The 25,469-nt window shown below is 34.6% G+C and overlaps 1 protein-coding gene across 1 annotated transcript in view; it reads right to left on the reverse strand.

The window, feature by feature from the left end:
- The window catches only part of LOC118202001 (solute carrier family 60 member 1-like), a 136,394-nt gene that overhangs the window by 30,786 nt on the left and 80,139 nt on the right, over window positions 1–25,469 (reverse strand). Inside the window, exons 2-3 of the mRNA XM_085823286.1 lie at window positions 10,494–10,689; window positions 6,680–6,892 (exon numbers count right to left, since the gene is read on the reverse strand). Coding sequence (XP_085679412.1) covers window positions 6,680–6,892; window positions 10,494–10,689 — 409 coding nt within the window. The remainder of the gene's footprint in view (window positions 1–6,679; window positions 6,893–10,493; window positions 10,690–25,469) is intronic.

Below are 25,469 nucleotides of genomic sequence, written 5' to 3' on the forward strand. Positions count from 1 at the left end.
AGATTTTTAATTCGAATCGGTAGTTTATTTGTGATATGCTTTCTTGGAATCTTTCTGGTGGCTGCGTCATAAGCGTTTTGTATATCTGTCGTCAGCTGCCTCGCAGCACGCTCTATGTCATCGGGAGTGCGTAGCATAAGGTTTGTGCGACTTTCAGAGAGTATTTCATTATATTCCCTCCAGTTCGTTGTATTGATAAGCTCTTCCATGACTTCTTTAGTCGTGCCAAGAGTCGCAATGACTGGGCAGTGATCCGAGTCTAGATCCTGTAAGACCTCCAGGCTAAAAGACAGTGAGATGGTAGAAAGGAAGATGTCAAGAATATCACCCGAATTACCGTTATTGGGCAAATAAGTGTGCTCCTTGGCACATGTAAATAAACCGGGTAATTATTAATGAACTCCGACAATTTAATACCGTTGTTATTAGTCCTCTTGCAATTCCATTCTTGGTTCTTTGCATTTAGATCACCCGCCAAAATAACCTGCTTGTTGATATCCAATATCTTTGCTAAGTAATTGACATCGAGAATATTCCTCGGAGGATTATACATAGAGTTAAAATACACATTCCCATAGTGCGGGAGACGGACAGATACCATGACCAGCTCGTGTCCATTAAATCGCTCGTCATTGATAAGACAGGATTGTAGGGAGTTGCGGACAAGAATTGCGACCCCCCCCCCACCTCGGTGACTTAGTCGATCGCATCTATAGCAAACATAATTCGGGATTTTCATCTGGGTACTCGGCGTAGCAAAAGTCTCTGTAATCATCGCCACGTCAATATCATGATCCCTGAAAAAGGTATAAAGTTCCGTAGTTTTATAAGCAATGCCTCTAGCATTCCATGTCATGATCCTAATAGGAGCAAGCGTAGGTCTAACTTGACCCATTAACGATTGTAGTGGAAGTTTTTATCTCCTGATTGTTTTCATGAATTCCTCTGACCTGCTGTGAAATTAAGAAAAGAGTGTTAGTAAAGATAATTTTTATCTCAGTTAAAGGGAGGGTCCATTGGAAAAGAAATGGTGGTGAGGCGATTGGGCCACCTGCCAAGGACAAGAATCTCACAACGTGAATAGAGTGAAATCTTCTATCATTCTTATTTCTTGCTAGGAGAGGTAAGTAAAAGAAATGTAGTTTTATACCTGTGTGTTGTATATTATTTTGTGTGTTGTATATTTTATTTATAAAGGGGATAAAGGGGAAACTTTAAAACAAAAAGTTGATTTAATCCATGTAGCAGAAACTGAAAAGCTTAGTTTGAGGGATTTAGGGCAAAAATTTGGAATACGTAAATACCAAGTATGTTACGTACTAAAGGAACAGAGAAAACATAAAATTCGCATGAAATACTATTCAAATGAGCACTCCAAGACTGTAAAATTTAGAAAACCTGAAGCATGTGAAATTGATGCATTAGTGTTCAACTGTTTTTGTTCTGTAAGAGCAAAGAGTATGCCAGTAAGTGGAGTGGCAAAGTAAGTGGAGTTCAATAAGAGGAGCAAACAATATTCTATTAAGTGGAGTTTGTATTGCAAGAAAAGAAAAAAAAAAAAAAAAATGTTGCAAATGATCTGAGATTGTAGAACTTCAAAGCATCAAATAGTTGGTTACAAAAATGTAAGCAAAGACATAACGTTACTTTTAAGACTATTTGTGATGAAGAAAAATCAATAGATGTGCAACATGTAACAGACTGGATAAAAAAGCTAAATGAAATTTGTGAAGGATTTGAGGCTAAAAACATCTACCGTGCAGATGAAACTGGATTATTTTAGGGAATTTTCCCGAATAAAACAATGCTTCAAAGGAGAAAAGTGCTGTGGTGGTAAAGCTCCAAGGTGGTAAGCTGTATTACTTTGTTGTAACATGGAAAGAGAGTTTGAGCAACCACTTGTAACTGGAGAAACCAAAAAGCCAAGATGGTTCAAACACATTAAGTCACAATCTTTATGGGTTCATTGACATCACAATAAAAAATCACGGATGACGAAAAGCGCAGTGCTGAAATGGTTGACTGCTCTTAATGAAACAACGCATAAAAATACAGTAAGATTCTGCTATTTCTTGACAATTCGCTAGCCCACCCACCAATTGTAAAACTGAAATTAGTGAAAACTAGTGTTTTTACCACATGATGCAGCATCACTATTACAGCCTTTGAACCAACGTATGATTAAAAGCTTCAAAGTTCATTACAGAAAACTGTTTTTATGGCATGTTCTTTATCAAGCTGCCTGCGGAAACAGCGATCAGCATATAAAATGTGTCGATGTATTGAATGTCATTCTGTGGATACCAAAAGCCGTTAAATCCGTATCACAAAGTTGTGTTCAGCACTATTTTAAGAAAGCAGGCTTTGAAATTATTATTTCGAGTGCCCTCAGTGAATCCACTAGAGTGTGATGAAAATGAACTGTCTGAACTTGTTAAAATCAGAGCTCTAATGCATGAGTATTTAGAAATTGATGAATATTTTTGCACTGAAGATACCAATGACGACATAAAATCTTTTATTTCGACTGTACTTGATGATGTGAGCCTTAATAAAAATAGCTTGGAAAACAGTGAGGAAGACGAAGAAAAAAAGGGCGAAAAGTGTAACATAAAAAAAAAAACTATAGAGATGCCTTAAAGTACGCCTTCCAATTAAAACAATTCATGATTACTGAAGGTGAGAGTGAAGGATTTAAGATAATCAGTGACTTAAATATCCGCATGGAAAAAAAGTGCTTGAAATTCACAAACTTTCAAATAAACCCGTGAAACGGATTATTTTCAATAAATTTAAGCAAGTACCAAAGTCTGTTGTTCATTTGATACGTTTTTGCATTAATTAAACTTTTTTTTAATTAAGAATTTTCATTTTTCATTAATTTCAAATTCAAATAAATACCTGTGGCTATGTTACTTATTTCTATATCATTTATTTAAAGCTTGATACAACCTGAATTTCTAATTAAATTACATATATTTAGTATGTATCCTCTGAAGAAGGGATACCTCTATTTAGGAGACATAAATATCTACTCTGGTAGGTGTCCGTTACTGGGAGGTCCTGTAAAGTCATTGGGTTATTTTGATGCTAGAGACTTGAAAAACGGGCCTCGCCGGGACTCGAACCTGGACCTCTGGAATGCGAGTCGTGTGTCTACCTTTACACCACGAAGGCATGCAGAAAGGAGGGAGAAAATACCTTATACACTCCTTATACACTTGTATATAGAACTAACTAACTAACCTTATACAATCCTCTTTTTAAAGGGTTACTGGGGATTACGGCACCCAGTCGCCAAATCCTGGTGGTGAAGAATCATTATCTACCACCTTTTAGTTCGGGCGCCACTGTTATTTTTAAACAGGAGTACATGAAAAATGAGGAATACCCTCGCCGGGACTCGAACCTGGAACTCTCGAATGTGCGTCGGGTGTGCTACCGTTACACTACGAAGACATATAGAAAAGAGGAAGAAAATACATTATAGTACTATTGAAATTTATAGTGGAAATATTAAACTTCTACACAAGAAAATGTCGATGCTAAAATTATGAAAATACAGCACACTATTGTGCAACTCATATTCTGCTCTAATTTAGCAATGCACTAATTTATATTTATAACTATATTGTTAAATATATATGTTATTTTTGTATCGTAACCTATTTGTTATGATAATACAAACATGATGTTAACATCAAGTTAACTGTCGAACTTCAAGCAAATGCTAAGAGTGGAAGAATTTAACCATAATTTTTATACCATCTCATTAGATTTTCACAGCTATACTGTAACTTGAAAAATGATTTCTGTAGATTATTTTCATGAAGTATCTGTTGCAAAACAATATTTTTTACTCTCCGTAATCATTCTATTCTTCGTTTCACCAAGATAAACCCATTTCATTGAATAGACAATGTAATAAGTTTTAAGAACATCATTCCTCAAAATGTTTTGAGATCTTTAAAAAGGCCCTGACATTAATTTCAAAATCGATCGCTATGAATCAGTATTCTTTGCCAAAAGTTCACGCTGCCTGAAATGTAATGACTTGTGAATGTCAACTTTAGAAATAAAATTTGAGCAAGTGCCAACAGAATTTTCTTTTTAATGTTCCAAAGCATCTTTTCGAGAGAAGAAATTGAATAAATTTGAAATCGAAACAAAGAGACTTTTAATCAGAAAAACAAAGACGATATTTCATGAAAAAAGTAGATATTGGTTAATTATTTGTTTTCTTTTAAAAGCTATTTTAGGAATTTTATATTTGCAGCTACAGAATTTGGTTTTCTATGTAGTTTACGCCATCCGTCGCTGAAATTGCCTCAAATTTTATGAATAAAGAACGAAAAATTATTCTAATTTATATAATAAATTTAAACTTAGTATAATAATTGTATATCGAATTATTACTCCGTATAACGCCCATCTATAATTTCAAACTATATTTTTTAGCGTTTAGGTATATTCGCCGTATAACGTGCATTCTTTTCTTTACAAAAAAAAAAAAACTTGAGAGATACATGTGCGATGCTCTTACCATTTGAAGTCATTAATTCGAAGACTTTTCTCAGGCTTTCGAACAATGGTATACTGAAATGACAAGCGATAAGGGGAACAATATGTCGGGGGGATGCTTGAGAGAGTAAGTAATTCTTCAAAAAGGGTGCGCTGTGTTCAACGCAGGTGGGACAAGACTGTTATTCTAGGGTTTCAAGATAAGGTGGACATTTTGTTTCAGGTAAGAATGCACTTCTGATACAAATGAATTCGCGGAATTAGGAGTTAGATGTTTTCTGTTCACTTGAAGCAGTGATTTTGAAGCGAAAATCGAGAGCAAGGAAGTAACAGGGAAGGGAAAGGAGACCAAATGCGCCAATGCCAATCTAGAAATACTGTGTGACTGGATAAATAAAAGCATTGAAGGGAACTAAACCTGATATAATTCAAAAGTCATTGAAAATGTAGTATATCAAACAATCTAATTAAAACGGAAGGTGATTATTATAAATCAGAATCTATTTTAGCTCAGGAACTCCTTGATGTTCGTAATTAATTTTGAGCTTCCTACATTCTATGACTACAGCAAAACAGATAAGTCGCTAAGAAAGATTATAAAAGAGCGTTTTACATTTTATATGTTTTTATTTTTAATGCTTAAATATTAGGCATTTAATTTCTGTAATTCATACATAAATTACTAAAACCTGTTTAGACTAATATTTTAAAAATAATTGGATGAGCATTGCAACATAATTCGTTAATGCGATAATTTTTTTTAATGATTGCAAAAAACGTTTCTGTTTCCTTTTTTTTTTTTTTTTTTTTTTCATATGGCGCTTTTCTACTGCTGTATAAAACATAATTAAAATATTAGAAAAATAAAACGGGTGTATAAATTATTCTAAAAATCGAAAATTATTATCGAATTGATATTAAACGAGAGGAAACGTAAGAAAACATGAGAGTTCGGAAGATATTGTAGAGTCATTAGGTTATTTTGAAGCAGGAGCCTTGAAAAATGAGCAATGCCCGTGCCTAGTCTCGAACCTGGAACTCTCAAATACGCGTCGAGTGTGCTACCATTACACCACGAAGACATGCTGGAAGGCGGGAGAAAGTACCCTCTTTTAAAGGCCGTTCAGACTGGGGTTTATCTGAGCTAACGGAGACATCTGACATCTCCAAAACCAGTTTTTCCCCATAATGTGATAGTTTCCCTAAGTGAAAAATCTGAACTGCACTTATAGCGGAACTAGTCGACACATGGGACTTCGTTAAATCAGATAAACACCGGTTTGGACGACCCTTTAAAAGGCGACTGGGGATTAGGGGACCAAATCGCCAAATCATGGTGAGGAGGAATTATTGACCACCACCTTTTTCTTAGTTCGGGCGCCACTGTAGAGTCATTAAGTTTTTTTTTTTTTTTTTTTTTTTTTGATGCTGGAGACGCGAAAAATGAGCAACTCCCTTCGCCGGGACTCGAACCTGGACTTTTCAAATACGCGCCGAGTGTTCTACCATTACATCACGAAGGCATGCTGGAAGAGGGAGAAGGCTTTTAAAGGGCGATTTGGGATTAGGGAACTCTGTCGCCAAATCCTGGTGGTGACAAATTATTTTCCATCACATTTTAGTTCGGCTGCCACTGTAGAGTCATTGGATTATTTTGAAGTAGGAGACGTGGATAATGTGCAGTACCCTCACCGGAACTCGAACCTGGTTAAAAGGCGCCGAAGGCAAGCTGGGAGGCGGGGAAAAATACTGTATAATACAATTACACATACTAAATACTTACTTCTTACTTTTAAAATAACAGATGAATTCAGCAGTGTTACAATAAGATATTTGATACACACTGGCAAAATGATTAGTTAGTAAGATATCTTTGACTGCATAGGATTTATTTTTCCTCTCCCTCTATTATTATCTTATAAAGTATTGAGATTGAAATTTTCTTAAAAAGATGAACGAAAAAGTTTTGTAACTTTAATTTGTAACCTGTATTAACCTTTCTACATGAATTTGTAACCTGTATTAACCTTTCTACATGAATTTGTAACCTGTATTAACCTTTCTTTATGAATTTGTAACCTGTATTAACCTTTCTACATGAATTTGTAACCTTTCTATAAGTCCCATTTACTCAAGGACATGGTGGCTTTATAATTACCATAGTAAGAGCCATGATCAGAAAAGCGTAGTCGATGTGTGTCATGCTGCGTGCCTCTTCAAGTGTTGCAGCAGGCTGAGTTTCATTCTGCTCTTCCGGGAAAAGGGGCTCTGTATTGTTGGATATAAAAGGGCTGCAGTCTTCGTTCAACAAGAAAGGTTGCGCGATCATGGGACTTAAAAATGCTCCCACACCATAGAAGAAATGGATTGCCTGAAACAGAAAAATTCCACATATTTGTTACTGATTACAGTTAAATTAATAATTCACATAATTTGGAAAGTACGCACATTGCTCTTTAAAATATTACTTGTAATCCTCATCTGATTTCAAAAACTAGTATCTTTCTAGCATTCATCGAGCTGAGTTCCGCTTTTCCTATATATATATATATTTTTTTAAATGTGTGTTTTTATCACAGAATATGCATTTTAATTAGAATGCTGATAGACCTGTTTTAGTCCCGGTGTTTCAAAAACATGAAAAAATTTTAACTTACTGGCAGAACACTTCCGGATAATAATTTTTTATTTTATTATTTTGCTTCCGCTTCCCCCCCCTTCTTTAGTTTTTGTTGTAAAATGTATGAGGAATTAGCTACCTATTTTTAACTAATAGATAATTTTAACTTTTAGTAGTACTTTTCTGTCACTCTCTTTTCACCCACACTTTTCATGCCAGAATGTAAATGAGAGTGCGAGCTTTTATTTATATTGAGGGACAAAAAAGTGCTATTTAAGTGTTTAAAGTTTCACAAATTAATTTTAGAGTGTGTTTTAGAGTCCTACTTGAGGCCACGTTATACAGTGATTTATTAGCGATTTGATTCTGTGGCGTTGATTGCTTCTAGCCATTAAGCTTGTCTCGCCGATTTTCTACAAACCAGAGCCTTTTTTGCACGTTACTTTATCCTGTGAGCCGTTAGGCCAATCTATTACATTTGATTTAGTTCAACATTACGTATTTATGTTAAGCCAGAAGCGTTGGCTTGTGTTTCCCCAAGCGGGGTCATTGTTACTTCTTTTGTGTTCAAATAAAAGAGTCTTATGCACCCTTCTTCCGACTTTGTTTCACAAGACTAGAAGATAATTCTTGTATAGTCTTTTTTAAACTGATATTGTATGCTTCCTAAGAATATCAGACTTTACAAATGTCTAGTTAAAAACGGAAAGTAAAGCGTGTAGAAGGCGTTTGTTCGTTAGCACAGGGTTGTTCCATACGCATAAATGTGCCACAGCTTCAACATTTAAAGCGATACATAGGACATGATTGCTGAACAAGCCGATGTGCTTTTCCGAATTTGCAGTGGAAAGTATCGTATTTTTCTGCAGGAAGTCTTACTAGAGTTGCTAAGAGCTATTGCAGAGTCCATTTAAAGTGTGTGAGTTCCAGCACAATGGAGATCCAGCCCATTTTTGACAAGACGCAAGAAGCTAACTACTTGAATGTCCTCTTTCCGAGACGTTGACTTGGGCGGAATGGCTCCATACTACGTTCTCAAAACGCTCGATCTTTCGTGTTTCGGTGGGTTTTTTTTTTTTTTTTTTTTTTTTTTTTTTTTTTTTTTGGAGGCATCTCAAGAACCTTGGCTGTGAAACATCCCTTAAATCTGATTAATATCTCATTACCAAAAACAATGTTTCTACGATGTGTATGACGTATTTAAGAAAGTTCACCAATCCCTTGAAGTTCTTTTAAATTTGAATAACCAGTTATTTTATTTTCTGAATCTGCACTGCGACTTCTCTCTTTTCGTTTTTCAACCAGAATGCAAATTAGTTCGAATGTATTTATAGTGGGGTTTGAGATTATTAAGACAGAGCTTATTCTGCCACTAGTGGCCACGTTGCTAGGTTTGTTACTTTAGGTAGAATTCCTGTCTTTGGCCTTGTATTATAACTGCCGGTAGCTGAAATTCACGCCAGTGAGGTTCTGAACCAACTTCGCGTTAAATTCCTCTGTGTAGCCTTTGGCTATTAATTTATTTAAAATTAAGCTTGGCGTAGTGATTTTGAGATTTCCTCACAAATGCTGGCGGAATTGCAAGCTTCAGAAGTACCTTCGGTTCATTTTATTTAGTTTTAAATAAATGCTCTTTTACACCTTTCCCAAGCTTCTGCTGTATTTAGCAATAGGTTGTTTATCATCTACATAGAGTTTAACACTGGATGTTACCAAGGAGAGTTAAATTTTAACTCTTTTTTGCCGTTATGTGTTTTCGAAGATCTGATTGTGTGCGCATCATCTTCTTGACTTTAGCGTCATGCTTTACCATGCCAAAGGTTCTTCATTTACTTTAATTATAAATAACAGTATATATGTAAGATAAATATATGTGAAGGAATCCGTCAGTTGAAAATGTAATTATTAACTTATTTTTTATACTTTTATTTTCGTGCTCTTTATTTTTTTTTATTTTTTTAACTCAACACAAAACTTTTAAAATTGGTGTGAGTAATAAAAAACTTTTGGTTATAGCTCTAAGCACGAACATGTAGTAAGTTTTAAAATTACAAACGAAGGTTTTTTAAGTAATAAAATAAACTAAACTTTATTCTTTCCCAAAGTCTCTGAACCTTTTAGAGGCAACAAATGATGACTCAAGATAAAAAGATCTTTTATAATTTTATAATAATTATGGGGTAAAGGAACACATTTTTTCCAGCTGAATGGCATTAGTAGCCAAGGGCTACCAAATGATTTAAGAGGACTCATACACTTTAAAACCCATAAGATCTTCGAATATGTGACGGTTGCAATAATTGGGATAACTTATTTATTTTAAAAGCAATTACTTCCAACTTTTTACAGCTGACTGGATAATATAGCTGCTTTCTGAAGTAGTAATTAGAAAGTTTGTGTTGTCACAAATATTTTTATAATTTAATCCGCTTTGTGACAAAATATTTCGTCATGTTTCCACCTTGCGCGCACAGTTTAAAACATTCTGTTGCATACTTTAATTCCACATTTAATATGTAGCTTTGATAACATTTGGAAACTACTGTGAACCAAAAATGCTAAGAATTTCATGTTAAATATTTATTTTATTTGGAGTTGAGTTTATAAAATGCATTTTATTAAAAAAAATCTGTAATGTTTTCGTGCATAAAATTTTTTAATATTAAAATATTAATCAGATTTTTGGTTGAGTTGGAAAATAGTGCCCATATAAAGGATTCCATCGAATTTCAAGTACGTACCGTTAGCCATTTTTAAAATATCATATGCGGAAGGAGGAAACATGACGAAACATTTTGTCACAAAGCGGATTAAATTACAAAAATATTTGTGGCAACACAAACTTTCTGGTTACTAGTTTACAAAGCAGCTATGTTATGTAGGCAGCTGTAGAAAGTTGGAAGTAATTGCTTTTAAAATAAGTAAAATATCCCAATTCTTGCAATAGTCACATATTCGAAGATCATAAGGGGTTTAGGGTGTATGAGTCCCCTTAACGCGAAATTGACTCAAGCTTCTGAGTTAGCAGAAATATTGTAACGTGGCCTCAAGAGGCAGAAGCATGCTCTGTCTTACAATCTAAAAACCTCTTCGTAAATACTCTCGAACTGAATTTGCATTCTGGTAGAAAAACGGAAAGGAGAAGTAACAGTAAAGATCTAATTCACAAAAACTGCCCAAATTAACTTAAAGGAAACTTATAAATATTATAATGTAGTGATGAAAACAGTTGCTAGAGATGATGAATTGATAACACACATCTAAAGTTTATCAATCTGAAAACCAGAAATAGATCATCAGCAGCAATAATTTGAAACAAATATTAAGAACTCTAAAATGGAAAATTACTGACCTGTAAGAAAGGGGAGACGTCTTTCCCATAGATGCAAATCATCGACACGTTGGCTACTGTGTCGATTGTACCCATAAAAAAGCCCATTACAGCTAGCACAATGGCGAGAGCCCAAAGAGCATCGCACAGAGGAATCGACGCCATGGATACGGTCATCATGGTTGTGCCTACTAAAAGCATCATGTCAGCTGAAAACCTATATAAATGAGATAAACTTTAAGTATTGATAAAAAAAGTAATCTAGACATGCTTAGTGATATTTACTATAATTTATCTACAGTTGCAATTAACTTTCGATTAATATACAACTCAAATTCTTTCAAAATCCCAGTCAATTGTATTGATACAGCCAAGTAGATTAGAAAATTAAGTTGTTTATAATTTTATTCAGAAGCTATTTCTCACTTTCTTTCCTTTCTTTTTTTAGCCCAAAGGGGCAATTTGCTCAGAACGGCTATTAATTTCGTTTTAGCATTTTGCGTCGGTTCACTAGATAACGGTTCACTTTTCAATATGTTGCACCAAATATTAGAGCCCTGCATTATATTTAAATAAATTAAATAATGAAGAATCTACATGAATGTATGTATGTTTCTCACACTGTAAAAATACAACGGTACCTAGAGACATCTAATTTTGAATAACGTAGTCCTCCAATCGAATATGGGCATCTGGAAGCCCACATTTGGAATTTGTTTTATTACCTGTTTCATATTTTGTCAAACATTAATAAAATTTTTTAATTAACAAACTCAACGATTTTAAAGCGAGCAATGGCAACACTGTAATATATCATTTTGTTCAAGAAGAAAAGCTGTTAAACGATTTTATTATTTGATACACCTCAAAGCTCTTATTTCAATCAAAACTTTAAAAACTCAAATATTTGGCGCTTTTTTTTTTTTTTTTTCCCCTTCCAAAGATAAACGTTTTGCATTTAAAACTGGCCTTAGAAATATTTCCCTCAATTCACCATCTGTGAAGACGAAAACCACGTACTTGTATCCTAATCCAAGGTGAAAATATTTCTTGTATTCCTTAGTCTCTCATCTGAAATTAACAAAATTATCTTTAACGTTGCCCAAAGAATAAAAGCATGCTTTCAAATCAGCAGTTTTTCTATTGCACTAAGAAATGGATCTAAAGTGCATTTCAATTTTCCTGACTTTTAGAGCTTTCCCTTTGTGTGATGCTATTACAGTCACTTTGTGAAGGTGGCATGACCCCTGCGTGACAAATTTGTTGTCCATCACCTGTCATTTTCACTGCATTCTAAGATTTTGGAAAACCCAAAACAACAGGTGTGTTTGGGGGCTAATAATGCCAAATTTAACCTCTACAGTTGTATAACGTTTTTTGACGCCAGACGAGTCTTTCTCGCGGGAAAGGATGCATTGCTGAAATTAAAATTTTAGCTAAACAGAGACGAATGAGAAACTCTAGTATTGTAAACAAGGAATAAAACAAAACTAATATACTTGTATTCAGTCCTAGAACAGAGTCAATAAACTTCCCATACACTCATGAACATAATACTGAATCCTAAACAACTTGTGAATTAATCACAAGCAAATTATTGCATCATAAACTAGTATTACAATGTATAGAAATTCTGTCATCTCACAGAGTAGAGGAGAAGCCTGATGCTGCCATCTATTGGCAAGGTACCCTCAGTAGGGGCGCCAGTATATATTATATACCGGTATTAAAAACGTATACATAATATTGTTTTAATTATCAGTTTTGATTGAAATGCAGTAAATATAAAAAGGTTCAGCACGTGTGCGTCATATATTTGAATATTGTGAATTTTTTCCTACCCTCCAATGGAATTTATGAATATTCAAACATGATACCTTTGAAAGAGGTATATGGCAACACTGTACGGGGGGGGGGAAATTATCTCCAGCAAGCGAGTCTGTTAATCGGAAATTCTAAAGATATACTGTGTTGAATATTTTGTGATATTGCTGTTGAATTGAATTTTATGGTTTAAGTGCGAAGAACATGATATATAATAAATAAATGCAACACGCAAAACATTAAAAAAACACCCCTTTGCGCGTAATATAACATATGAAAGCTTTCAGATTTTTTTTCTCCTTATAACTTTACAACATGTTTAAAAATAACGACTTAAAAATATATATATTGTTGCGTGCGTACGGGTTCGTTATGAAATGAATGCACAAGTCCGATGAAAAAAAATGAACAAAAATTTATTATTATCACAACAAAAATGCTTAAATTTTCTCAAATTATCACACAGTATTACAATATCTCACAGTAGTTTTCTTTTAACTACTCAAATGTCCAATAGAACGTAATTCAAAACAGCTAAAGAACGCTAATCCACGAATTCGCTACAATCAACAACAGTAGTTTTTTTTAAACAACAACAAACTAAGCAACTACTACAAACTGAGATGTTTTCCTCCTTTTATAAGATTTTAAAATCACGCGCTAGAATTTTCCAGTACTTTCTCGAAATCAAAAAGAGATATTTATTTATTTAATGCACGCGCTCTTGTATTTTCAATTTTCCAATTTCAAATTCGTAACACTGCCTCCTTCCCAAGGACTGCGCGTCCCGGGCAGTACAATCCCTGGACAGGAAGCTAAATTTACAACTGTGGCATAAATGCAACTGAGGCATAAACATTACATTACAATATCAAACAATATAAACAATAAATGCAATAACTAACTTGAACAAATCAAATGCTATCAAATACTAAATACAAAACAAATACTAAATACAAATCAAATACTAAATACAAATCAAATACTAAATGCAAATCAAATACTAAATACAAATCAAATCAAATACACATTTATAAACAAAAAGGACCATGGTCTTATACTATTTACAATTATTTACATTATGTACTATGGCCATAGTAATGTGCTGACCTGTCGTAATGAACGACTTTAGGTTTAGAGTTCGAAGACTTACGAATCCGAACCACGACGTCATTCAGCCTGTTTAGGACTGTGTACGGGCCATCCCAAGGTGACTGTAATTTCGGACAAAGTCCTTTCCGTCGAGTCGGATTCCACAGCCACACCTTGTCTCCTTTGTTGGATCTATGTCTAGTAGCTCTTGTGTCGCATCTGGTCTTCGTTTTCTCCGTCGCCAAGTTGACTCGCTTTCGTGCAGAACGGTGCATCCCCTCAAACCGGGCCTGGGCATCTTGGATGTGTTCCTCAGGCGATGAAGGCGCATCCGTAGGGAGACTAAACAGGCGGTCACAAGGCAGACGAAGGTCTTGACCGAAGAACTTCTGAGATGGAGAATAGCTGATAGTCTTGCGTTTCTTTTCGACCCTGATATGATTTCGGCAGCTTCCCGAGCTCGATCTTTCGGACAAGGCGTCGACATTTCCAGGCGAGGATCCCTTTTGAGGATGGATAGTCATGCCATCAGATGCTGAAAGCAGCTTATTGTTTTTGAAATCTAAGGAAAAATTGTATTTCCTTAAAAAGTCCAATCCGAGTATGCATGGATCTGTAATATCCGCCACATATGCCGTGTGATGGTAGGCGGCACTTCCAAACGTGATTTTCAGGTTTAACTTCCCAGCTATGTCGATCTTATCACCAGACGCAGTCTGAAGGGTAACATAGGATGGCGTCCAAATAAGTTTATTTTTAAACTGTTCAGCTAAATCTTTCCTAATGATGGTAACATTAGCTCCTGTGTCAATGATCATATTGCAAGGAACTCCATCGATATTCCCATTGATGGACAGTCCGTTATTGTTGCCACTCACTATAGAGATCTTAAGCGCTTTAAAACAGGGTTTCTCATTATCTGGCAACCTCCGTTCCTTGATATGGTCATTAATTTGTTTCCTGCGTCGTTGCTCAGAAATTGTCTCAATTTTCGTACCCTGAGGTGTTCTGCAATTCTTTCGTACGTGGCCTTCAGCTCCACAGTTCCAGCACTTTGGTTTCTTGTCAGTCCTTTTCCTTCCCGTGGCATTTAATTGTCTGTTTAAATCGTATGCTTTATTTTCCGTGCTCTGGGGAGTTCTGCAGTTCCTTCGTAGGTGGCCTTCAACACCGCAATTCCAGCACTTTAGGGTCGGTTTCGTTTCACCACTATTCCGTCTTAAAGCATTCACTGGTCTTGTCAACTCATCCGTTTTATTATCCGTGCCCTGGGGTGTTCTGCAATGCCGTCGTAGGTGACCTTCAGAACCACATCTCCAGCATCTTACAGCCACTTTGTTCTCACTGCTACTCCGTATCAAAGCATCGACTTGTCTGGATAAATCATCTAAACGAGCCATCAATTGGTCCCCTGGGTCGTGGACTCGCACAGCTCTGACTGGGTAGCGATCTCTAAGAGTTGCTTGCTGGGCTGCCTCCAATTTCATGGCGTACAACAGAGCGCTTTTTATGTCCTTTACATTTGCCATTCGAAGAGCTTTTTGTATTTCAGGATCCCGGATGCCGTCGATGAAATATTGCAACGACAGGATTTCTCTTGTTTCTGTCGGGCACTCCGAAAAGGCGTGATGTGACAGCCTTTCAACATCCGTGGCGAGCTCCTGAAGTGATTCAGTGGGCTTCTGTTGACGGGATTTTAATTGAAGCCTGCTGTAATCTTTTAAACATTTCTCGCCAAAGCGCAGCTCCAAAGCGCCGGACAGAGCTTCGAAATCTAACCTTTTGTTTTCGGGAAGAGTCTGAAGGATATCCGCTGCGTCGGCTCTTAAAGAAGCGGCGAGATGACAGGCCTTAGCTTGGGAATCCCATCCATTCGCATCCGCAACGATAGAAAACTGGGTCTTGTACACTTGCCAGGATGTCTTCCCATCATATGTGGATAGCTTCAGAAATGGACGAGCAGGCATCGGTAAAAATTTAAAATCATCATTCTTGCTCCCTGCCGTCGCTACGAATTTCTTTAACGTTTCCATTTCTTTGGCAACTGCAGAAACTCTCTCATCAATTTGTTGTTCGACTTGGTGTTGGACGGCACAAACTCTTCCTTCAATTCGTTCCTCCACAGCCGAAACTCTCCCTTCTATATGTTCTTTTACAGAAGAAACTTTTTTTTCTATTTCTTCTTTCACCGAAGAAACTCTTTCTTCAATTTGATCTTTTACGAAAGAAACTTTTTCTTCAATTTGTCCAACTTTACTTTCAACTGTGTCAATTCTGCCTTCCATAGCTTCAAATTTATTTTCTATTATGCAGGTAATTTCTCTTTTCATTTCTTCTTGACATGCTTCAATCTTTTCTTGACCAGCTTGAACGGCTTTCATTTCGTCCTTAACGGATTCCTGGCCCAATTTCATTTCTTCCTTAACGGATTCCTGGCCCAATTTCATTTCTTCCTTAACGGATTCCTGGCCCAATTTCATTTCTTCCTTAACGGATTTGACGGCCCCTTCCATCTTTTCTTGGAAAGCAGCAAATGCAGTCATCATTTGCCTGAATTGTTCTTCCATCGCTCTTGTTATTGGCATTCAAATCCCACTCCTGACACCAAAAATTGTTGCGTGCGTACGGGTTCGTTATGAAATGAATGCACAAGTCCGATGGAAAAAAATGAACAAAAATTTATTATTATCACAACAAAAATGCTTAAATTTTCTCAAATTATCACACAGTATTACAATATCTCACAGTAGTTTTCTTTTAACTACTCAAATGTCCAATAGAACGTAATTCAAAACAGCTAAAGAACGCTAATCCACGAATTCGCTACAATCAACAACAGTAGTTTTTTTTAAACAACAACAAACTAAGCAACTACTACAAACTGAGATGTTTTCCTCCTTTTATAAGATTTTAAAATCACGCGCTAGAATTTTCCAGTACTTTCTCGAAATCAAAAAGAGATATTTATTTATTTAATGCACGCGCTCTTGTATTTTCAATTTTCCGGCTTAGCTTTCTTTTAATATTCGTCACGCGCTGCACTGCGCGAGAAATAAAACCAATTAATTTATAATTGAACTAATATTAGCTTTTTAAATACCAAATTCGTAACAATATTATACTTTACTTATATGGCCGATTCTTCAAAATTAGAAATTTAAAAACAAATATTCAGATTATCCTACATGTTTTTAAACATTAATAATTTAAAAACTTTGAATAATTTAAATTTATGAAGTACAGATAACTGAATACAGCATTTCGACTATGATATATTTCATAAAATTCTTCTTAAATGACAACTTTATGCACTTCAATTACTTTAAATTGAGTGAATATACCATTCACATCGTTTCATCATAAACATTTCGATATCATTCTAATAAACACTTGAATTGTAATGTTAAAAAACTGCAACTTGAATTCTAACAGAATAAATGCATTCATAAATCACTGTTACATTGATTCATAAATCATTGTTTTATTGTATTATGAGCGTGATGCAATCTTAAAGTAAACCATAGTCTCAAATTAAGCTGCAATGCATTTCACTGTTCTTTTTTGCCCAGTGAAGAAGACTAAAGAATATTAATCTAATAGTTTAACAACCTTTCACACCAGTATATTTTGATATATATTCGGGAAAGATAATTTTTTTAATAGGAGATTTTTTAGGACATATTCCAGACTAGTTCCAAGAAAATATTTAAAAAGAGCACATCCTCAGAATTTCCAAAAAATAGTCTCGCGCGCTGGAAATAAAAAAAAATTTATTCTGTACATTGTTGCCACTGCTCGCTTTGAAATTGTTGAGGTCTTTAATGAAAAATTTGTTAAAGTTTTACAAAATATGAAATAGATAGTAAAACAAATCCGAAATTCAAATTTCGATCTTCCAGATGCCCATATTCGAGAGAGGGTTACGTTATTCAAAATCTGGTTTCTCTAGGTGCGTTGTTCTTTCATGATGCGAGAAACATACATACTTTGATGCAGATTCCTTATTATTTAATTTCTTTGAATATAATACACGGCGATAATATTTGGTGGCAACAATTTGAAAAATGATTCAACGCTTTTAATTTGATTCGACGCGAAATACCATTTCGAGCCTGATAGCACTACTGAACTAATGTCCCTTTGGACTAAATATTATGGTCATGTTCATTTAGACCCAAAAAGATGGCGATATACACACATATTTGAAATACTCACCAATGCATTGATTTTCTTATCAGCTATACTTAAAAAATTATCTGAAGAAAAATGCCATGCATTCAGCTGGGATTTTAAATATTTTACAGCTTCGTAAGTACAAGAACTGCTTCAGATGATACTTTTATTACAGCTTTCATCTGCTGAAGTAGTAAAAGGAGGGGGGGAAAAAAAAAAAAAAAAAAAAAAAAAAAAAACAATAAGAAAAGTCTGAAAGCTTTTTTTCAGATTTTATATTGTTCCAAAGCAGCGTTTTTTTATGTTTTTTGTGTTACCTTTATTTATTAAATATCGTGTTCTTCGCACTTAAATCACATAAAATTCAATTCCACAAAATATCTGAAAACAGCATACCTTTAGAATTTCCGACAGAGAATCCGGTGCGCTAGAGATATTTTTTTTCCCCCGTACAGTCTAGTTTTTTTTTTTTTTTTTTTTTTTTCCACAGTGCGAGAAACACATACATTCATGCAAATTCTTCATTTTTTAATTTCTTCAAAGATAATACAGAGCGATAATATTTGGTGGCAACAAATTTTTTGAAACTAATAACCCTTCTGAGCTACCGCCTCTTTGGGCTAATAATTCTGCTACTATTACAAAATATTCTAACTTTTTTTAATAATTGGACTTATAATAATATGTGATAAGGTTTCGAAATATAAGCATTATGTGGCTGATTCGAAAGTTTTAAGATTGGATTTATTTCTCGTTCAAGATATTAAACCCAGTGAACTTTTACTAAGTTCTGTGAAGGTCATATATCGACATATTGAAGGCTGCTGCTGGATGGACATAACCTTCAACATTGGTCACAGTGATTGAAACATTCTAGAACGTTATATCGTTGTAAATGCGGAAGACGGTCAGAGTGAAAATACGTCAGAGGTATGATTGAAATTTGCGTTAAACTTCAGTGGTGATGAAAAACTTAAAAAGTTACGGCATGCAATTATGGTGGTAAATACTCTAAAGCATTTCGGCATTTCCTTGGTGCTGTTCAAGTAGCATGAGAATTACGGACAAACTATGCACTGCAGTATAAGCATCTGTAGTGCCAACACATGGGCAAACAGTAAGGGCTAGAAATCCCAGGGTGCATATTTAGAGCCATGTGATTTCTAGCCATTCTTAATACTGAAAAGACAGCTGTATGGAAAGAATTATCTTCAACTGAGGAAGTGAAAAACGTCACGCCCAGAATGGCTTAACACGTGTGGTAAAACAGTTTATGCAGCTTTTCATAAAATGTTACAAAAATTTATTTCAGTGTGAAAGACTCTGCTTTCAAAAAGAAAAAAAAAATATATAAGGCTCGTAGAATCTAAATAAAAGAATCAATGATCAAAATTTTCATTCAACTCTTGTATAAAGAAAAATAAATTCACAAATAATTTGCGTTTAATAATTTGTATTAATTATTTATGTGTTGAATAATTAGAAAAAGAAAACTTCTTCAAATAATAATCATTGTGAATGAAGAAATTATTTCATACGTAAAATTAGACTAATTCATACGTAATTAATTTAAAATTAGACTTTTGATAATTTCAAATCACTGAGATCAGATTTTCTGCAAATCATTATTTATACGATAAAATTCATTTCAAAATTTAAAAAAGGCCAGATATATAGATTACACAAGAATTTCTTTCTTTAAAAGCAAAAAAAAAAATTCTTAAAAGTATCGTTAAACAGTTTTAAATATTTTCTCTTTTACATTCTACATCTAAACCAAGTTGGAAATTATAGCTGAAATTCGTTTCGTTGTTTTTATAATGTTGGTATATTTAATTCATGAAACTATATTTAGTAATGTATGTCGGTTCAAAGTATTAACTCTCTAAAACTGTAACTTTAATAATAATTCAAAACATAGTTATGAAGAAATTGCACCTAGAATAATAAGTAAGTTTTACCATTTTCTCTTCACATGTAGCAGCAAACTAGCTATTGAAAAGAGTTTGCATCATAACAAACAAATAAATTTTAATCACATCTTTTTCTTATAATATACTATTTTAGATTATATTGTAAGGATCTTAAGTTTTACTAACGTTTATTTTATTTTAAATCTTTACTATCACTTCTTATTTTCTACTTCCGGCCAGAATTATAAGCGTGAAGGAGTTTATGCAAAGTTGTCTGGCGAACGCCAAGTATTTAAGTGTGGCCTTTTTGCCAAGCAGAGGAGAGGAAGCCGTGAGTTCGAAGCAGGCCGCTTACCTTAGAAGTTACGCAGTTGCTACTTTGCCTTCCAGGCCAGAGGTTTTAATCCTCTTGATAAATTAAACGTATTGTAGTGTTCACAGTCTCTGTGCTACATACGCTTTCTGTTATTATAAGGCCAATCTTATTCTAAAGTTAAATTAGAGTTTAGTTTTATTTTGATATCTTTTAAGTTAGACCCCGAGTGGAGGGTCATTGTATTCCGAAGTACGGAAGTCATTGTATATAAAGAAAAAAATAAAGGGTTTTGTATACCCTTCGTCTGTATCCTGTCTGCTTACTACAATTAGTGAACATAGCTTTAGTAAGCTCTCTGTTCTCAGGTCATTGTATGTTTCCGAAGAAGGTTAGAAGAAACATTGAACCTGATAATATGATAATTACGAAGGTTTTTATTGATTGATATTTTTAAGTAACATGAATAAAAATATAAGAGAAAGTTCCACATATCTTTCGAAGATGAAAAGGAACAATTGATTCAAGGGCATTAGCTGTGGTTTGGAACTTTTCAATTTTAAGGTGTGTAGAATGTTAGAAGTATTGTCTTAATCTCACATTCATTTACTTTATAATATTGTTCTTATTCGTTACTTCATATAATTAAATTAAAAGAACTTCATATATCATACAGATGAATTTTTATAATTTTTATAAGGTTTATTTGAAATAAGAATTAGATTTACAATCTGCTTCTTTACACAATAAAATATCTGATGTGGACAACATATGATTTCATTGCAAGGTCTGTTAAACTATACAAATTTTTGCTGCACTTCATTTGAACTTATTTCATAAGAGATATAGTTCTAACTTAATCAATTCAGTTTTCACTTCGTGGCAAGACAAAAATACATAAAATCTCAGACTTCATTAAAAACTGTAAAATACATAAAAACCTAAAACACCAGATGCAGTTAAAAGCAGTTTAGAAAAATTATTTTTACATTTAAAATTAGAGTTTTTACATAAAAAGAAGCAATTTGCTCAGCGGGCAGGAAAACACATTTTGCGGTGCACAAAATTGAAAGTTCTCGTCATACTGTGCACTGTGCTCGTCATACTGTGCTCGTCATACTGTCATACTGTGCAAAAGACATTGAACTTGGTGCACCAGCTGACTTAATTCACTATCCTACTAAGAATTTCAAATGTAAAGAAATAGAGGCCTCGTTAAGCTTAGTACCATTTTAAATAGGTTTTAAATTGTTGATAATTCTACAAACATATTACATATTGTTAATCAGTATAAGAATAGATATAAGTAAGAGTAAATCAATATTAATTATTAATTGCAGTTGTAAGTTTGCTGCATTTTGCCAGAACTTTGAAATATGCTGTAAAATATCTTAAAGCTGTACGCATCCACTCTATAAGGTTCTCATGTGTCAATTGCACTCGATGTTTTGATTTAATAAACCCTGTGTGGTTTATTTAATTTAAATAACCAGCTATTTTCTGTTTGGAATCTTTACTGTCGCCGCTCCCTTTCCGTTTTCCCGTCAGAATGCAAATGGGTTGGACTAAACTTCGCTTAAATTACTCTGTGTAGCCTTTGGCTATTAGTTATTTAAATTTAACTTCACATTTTAATTAATTTTGTATTTTCTCTCATAAATGCTGACAAATTTGTAAGCACCAGGTGTGCGTTACATTCATTTAAAATAAGTCTTTCAGACCCTTCTCAAGTTTCTGTACTTACTTTCAGACTTAGCGATAAGTCGCTTTACGTCTATCAAAAGTCACAATATCTGCAAAATTCACATCCTATGCACGAAAAAGCTTTGGATAGTGTCGCAAGGCAGTTCGACATTTAGTCTGCCCGCCTCCCATGGTTACAAGCCTCACCGACACCCGTTAGACCCATAGAGGTAACTGGCTTCATCGTGGACACCATACGGGCAATAGAGGAAATTTCTGTAAGTACTTGAGCATTTATAGCTCTTCAGCATTTAAATTCGCATTTTACACTTTATCCAATAACAGAAGTTAAAAAAAAAAAAAAAAAAAAAAAAAAAAAAAAAAAAAAAAAAAGATAAAAAGATAAAACCACAGCATTTAGAGGACAAACGCTGAGCTGGTACAAATGCATCAACAAATTTTTGTTGGATGAGGCATAAAATGACAATTACAAGTTCCTTCAAATTGCTCTCAAATAACAAATTTTCTATATGTATATTTATAATCGTCTAAATTCTCTTATTTATATAAATACGTTGTAGAAAAGAAATGGTGACAAACAGATCATTTAGAACGTATGCGAATACTCGGCGCGTATTCGAGATTTCCGCGGTTCGAGTTCTGGAGAGGGCATTGCTCATTTTTCACGTCTCTCAACATAGAAAATCTTAATGTTTCTACAGTGGCGCACGAACTAAATAAGGTGGTGGATGATGATTCTCCACCACCAGGATTTGACGATTGGGTCCCCTAATTCCCAGTCACTCTGTAGAGCAGTGCTCCGCAACCTTTTCTCACCTGCGACGCACAAAAATTCTTTCTGGAATTTCGTGGCACACCAAAGAGTTCCGAGTTATCAAGGAAGTGCCGAAAAAATTCAAATGCTGACACACTTAATATCACACACACAACCACACAACAGTGAAATATATAAAAACATTTAAAATAGACATTATTAAGGGAAAAAATTGTCATTGTGTATTAAATACATGATAAAAAAAATTGCAAAATGTCAAATACATGTATTTGATTGCGGCACACCTATATCCTACTCATGGCACACCAGTGTGCCGCGGCACACCGGTTGCGGAGCACTGCTGTAGAGTTCCCCACTTGTGAATGCTACGTTACAGTTGAGCGTGAAGAATCTTAAGAACTGATAAACGAATAATCGCTTGAGTTCGTGGGACAAGAAAAACAAGATGGAAGGGTAAATAACCCTTAATTATTCAAATAAAATTTAACAGAAGTCCGTCTTGGAGTGGACAATAAAAGCCGACACTTGGTCTTGAACTTAAAAGACTAAGAAGTAAACTAAAACTAATCTAAACTAAAAAAGAAAAAAGAGATATAGCCGAAGCTATCAAAGCTTTAAAGGAGTTGCTCCCTTAAACACGAGATGACTGCGAAGCAATCAAGGGCCTGAGTACGCCCGAGCGTAATAACTCAGTAAATAGAACTCGCGGTTAAATACCGCTCCTTCTCATTATGTAGTCAGACGTGATTCTAAAACTACGTTCTGGCCGGAAGTAGTAAGTGTAAGTTAAGAATTTGACAGGAAAGAAGTTTAACTCAAAATTTAACTGTTGATAAAATTAACATAATCTTACAACTCTTTCAAAGGAGGAGTATATAAGGTATTTAAGGTATTTCTTCCGCCTTCTTAGCATGCCTTCGCGAATAAACACGCTCGGTGCGTATTTGAGAGGTCAGAAGTTCAAGTTCCGGCGAGGACATTGCTCATTTTTCACGTTTTCTGCTTTAAAAAAAAAAATCCTAACATCTCTACAGTTTAACAGTCGTGGTGTTATACCAAACAAATTATTCAGCATTTTCGATAGCTGCCCTTTCTTTCTGAAACAGTCTGAGGTAATTTAAATTTTCTTAAGAAGTGATGAGATGTTCAAATTCCCTTAACTTATCTAAATTTTAGCATTTATTTTAAAATTATCTTTCAGAATGAATGTTCAAAGTGCATTAAAAAAGAACTGGACAAACTCATTAAACCTATCTAACAAAGTGCGTTAAAAATCCTTTTTTCGCCATCTAATTTAACGAGTCATCAATCTAATCCCGTATTGCTTACTATTCGTTTTTCCCATCAATTTTAATGATCATTCTCTGCTACGAAATGAAGGCATTAAAATGATTCGTCCTCAGAGAGCAATCCTTTCATCCGATCGGGCGGGAAAACTTCATCATTCCTATATCAAGATTCATTACGATGGCAACAACATTGGACGCAGGAGTTTGTATCGATTGCTTAAAATGAAGTCTCTTTCATCATGCATTTCCTTTTTTTTTTTTTTTTTTTGATCCGCTAAAGCTGACTCTCCTTAGAAAATAACTCTTCTTGAACAATGAATATCCTTAGAAAATATCTAAAGGAATTTTAATGCCTTAAATATTTGTAGTCTGCTTATAAGTCTTTTTATCTTTCATTTTCTATAAGCAGCTTTACCGCTAGCTGTCTGAATTATATTTAGTTCTAAATGGCAATTTTTAGCTTTTTTGAAGCAGTTCATTTTTGTAACCAATACAGAACCTAGGAGTATTATGCAAAAAACTGTCTCATAAAATATTCCGCTGTAAAAGATCTTTAAAAGCAACTTCCTACTCAAACAAAGCTTTCCCTCAGGCACTTTCATTAAATCAGAATAAATATAGCAAAAAGAACAAATCTGAAAGGTTTCAGATTTTAACGGTCGCTTAAAACGGCTTGTTAAGGTTTTTGATGCTTTCGCTGAGTTTTTTCTACCAGTCTGCTGTTGCATTCACTCCTGCTAACCCATTTATTTATTTATTTGCCTTCTTAGCTTTATTATTAAATATCAGTTTCTTCGCACTCACACCATATGTGAGTACAATTTAACTGCAAAATCACAAATTTTTAAAGGCAGCATAGCAACATATGTTTAGAATTCCCGATATGCTTTCTGTATTAATTTAATTTTTTCTATTATTCCACCACCTTGAATTCCACCATGACTTGAATCACTCTCCAATGTGAACCTGGACTCGTCTGTGAAGAGAACAGATGCCCATTGTTGACTGATCCAGGAGACGTGTTCTCTTGCCCAATACAATGGGCACTTCTGTGTTCTTGGGTCAAGGAAACAGAAACAACTGGTCGTCTTGCATACAAGACCTGTATTGTGCAAGCGTCTGCGCACTGTAGGTAGCTGAGATTCTCGTTCCTGTTGCCATTAAATGATCTGCCATGAGCTGAGGCATAGTAATGTAACTCATCCTTTGGGCCGAAAGAGCTAACTAACGTCTTCCACTTGTGTTGTAACTCTAGGTCTGCCTGGAACATGTGTACACACAGAATCCTCAGATTCAAACTGATTCCATAGCCTGTGGACCACACTACGAGAGACATTGAGACGCCTAGCAGCATCAGCGTGTGACATCGTGGCCTTCGAGAAGGTCACGGTGACATTCCCATTTCCATCCCTCCGATCGCCTGCCACCTCAAGGAATCGGGCAAACGACTCTCCTGGATATTGTCTACGAAACTGTAATAACAACTGAAGATCACCAATAGTGAACAAAAATTACAATTTTTGCATTTTTTTCCCCCAACAAAGTATTCATTTCTATAAAATAAAAGTGGTAGCTATTGCTTTTGCATATATTTTCTTAAACTCGGTTACTGTCATGCTCATGAACTGTGAATTTAAACGTTTCTGAAATTTTTGTAATGGTGAGCTTTGAAAAACATGCTGTTCCTTAACTTTTGGAGAGCAGTGTATTTTATAACTTGCATACTTATATATCATTTTAAAATACTTTCCAGCTTATGACAGTGATAAAATTTGTAAATTTAAATTTACATTTAAAAGTTTCAGTAACGTTAAAAGTTCAATTTTAAAATAACTGCTCAATATAACTTCCAATGCAAAACTTCAAATAATTATCTAAAACATCATTCTTGTGAAATAATATATAATTCATTAT

This window comes from Stegodyphus dumicola, chromosome 9 (genome assembly GCF_044657685.1).
Source record: "Stegodyphus dumicola isolate Sdum_Otavi_A_Nest chromosome 9, ASM4465768v1".
NCBI classification, from domain to species: domain Eukaryota; kingdom Metazoa; phylum Arthropoda; class Arachnida; order Araneae; family Eresidae; genus Stegodyphus; species Stegodyphus dumicola.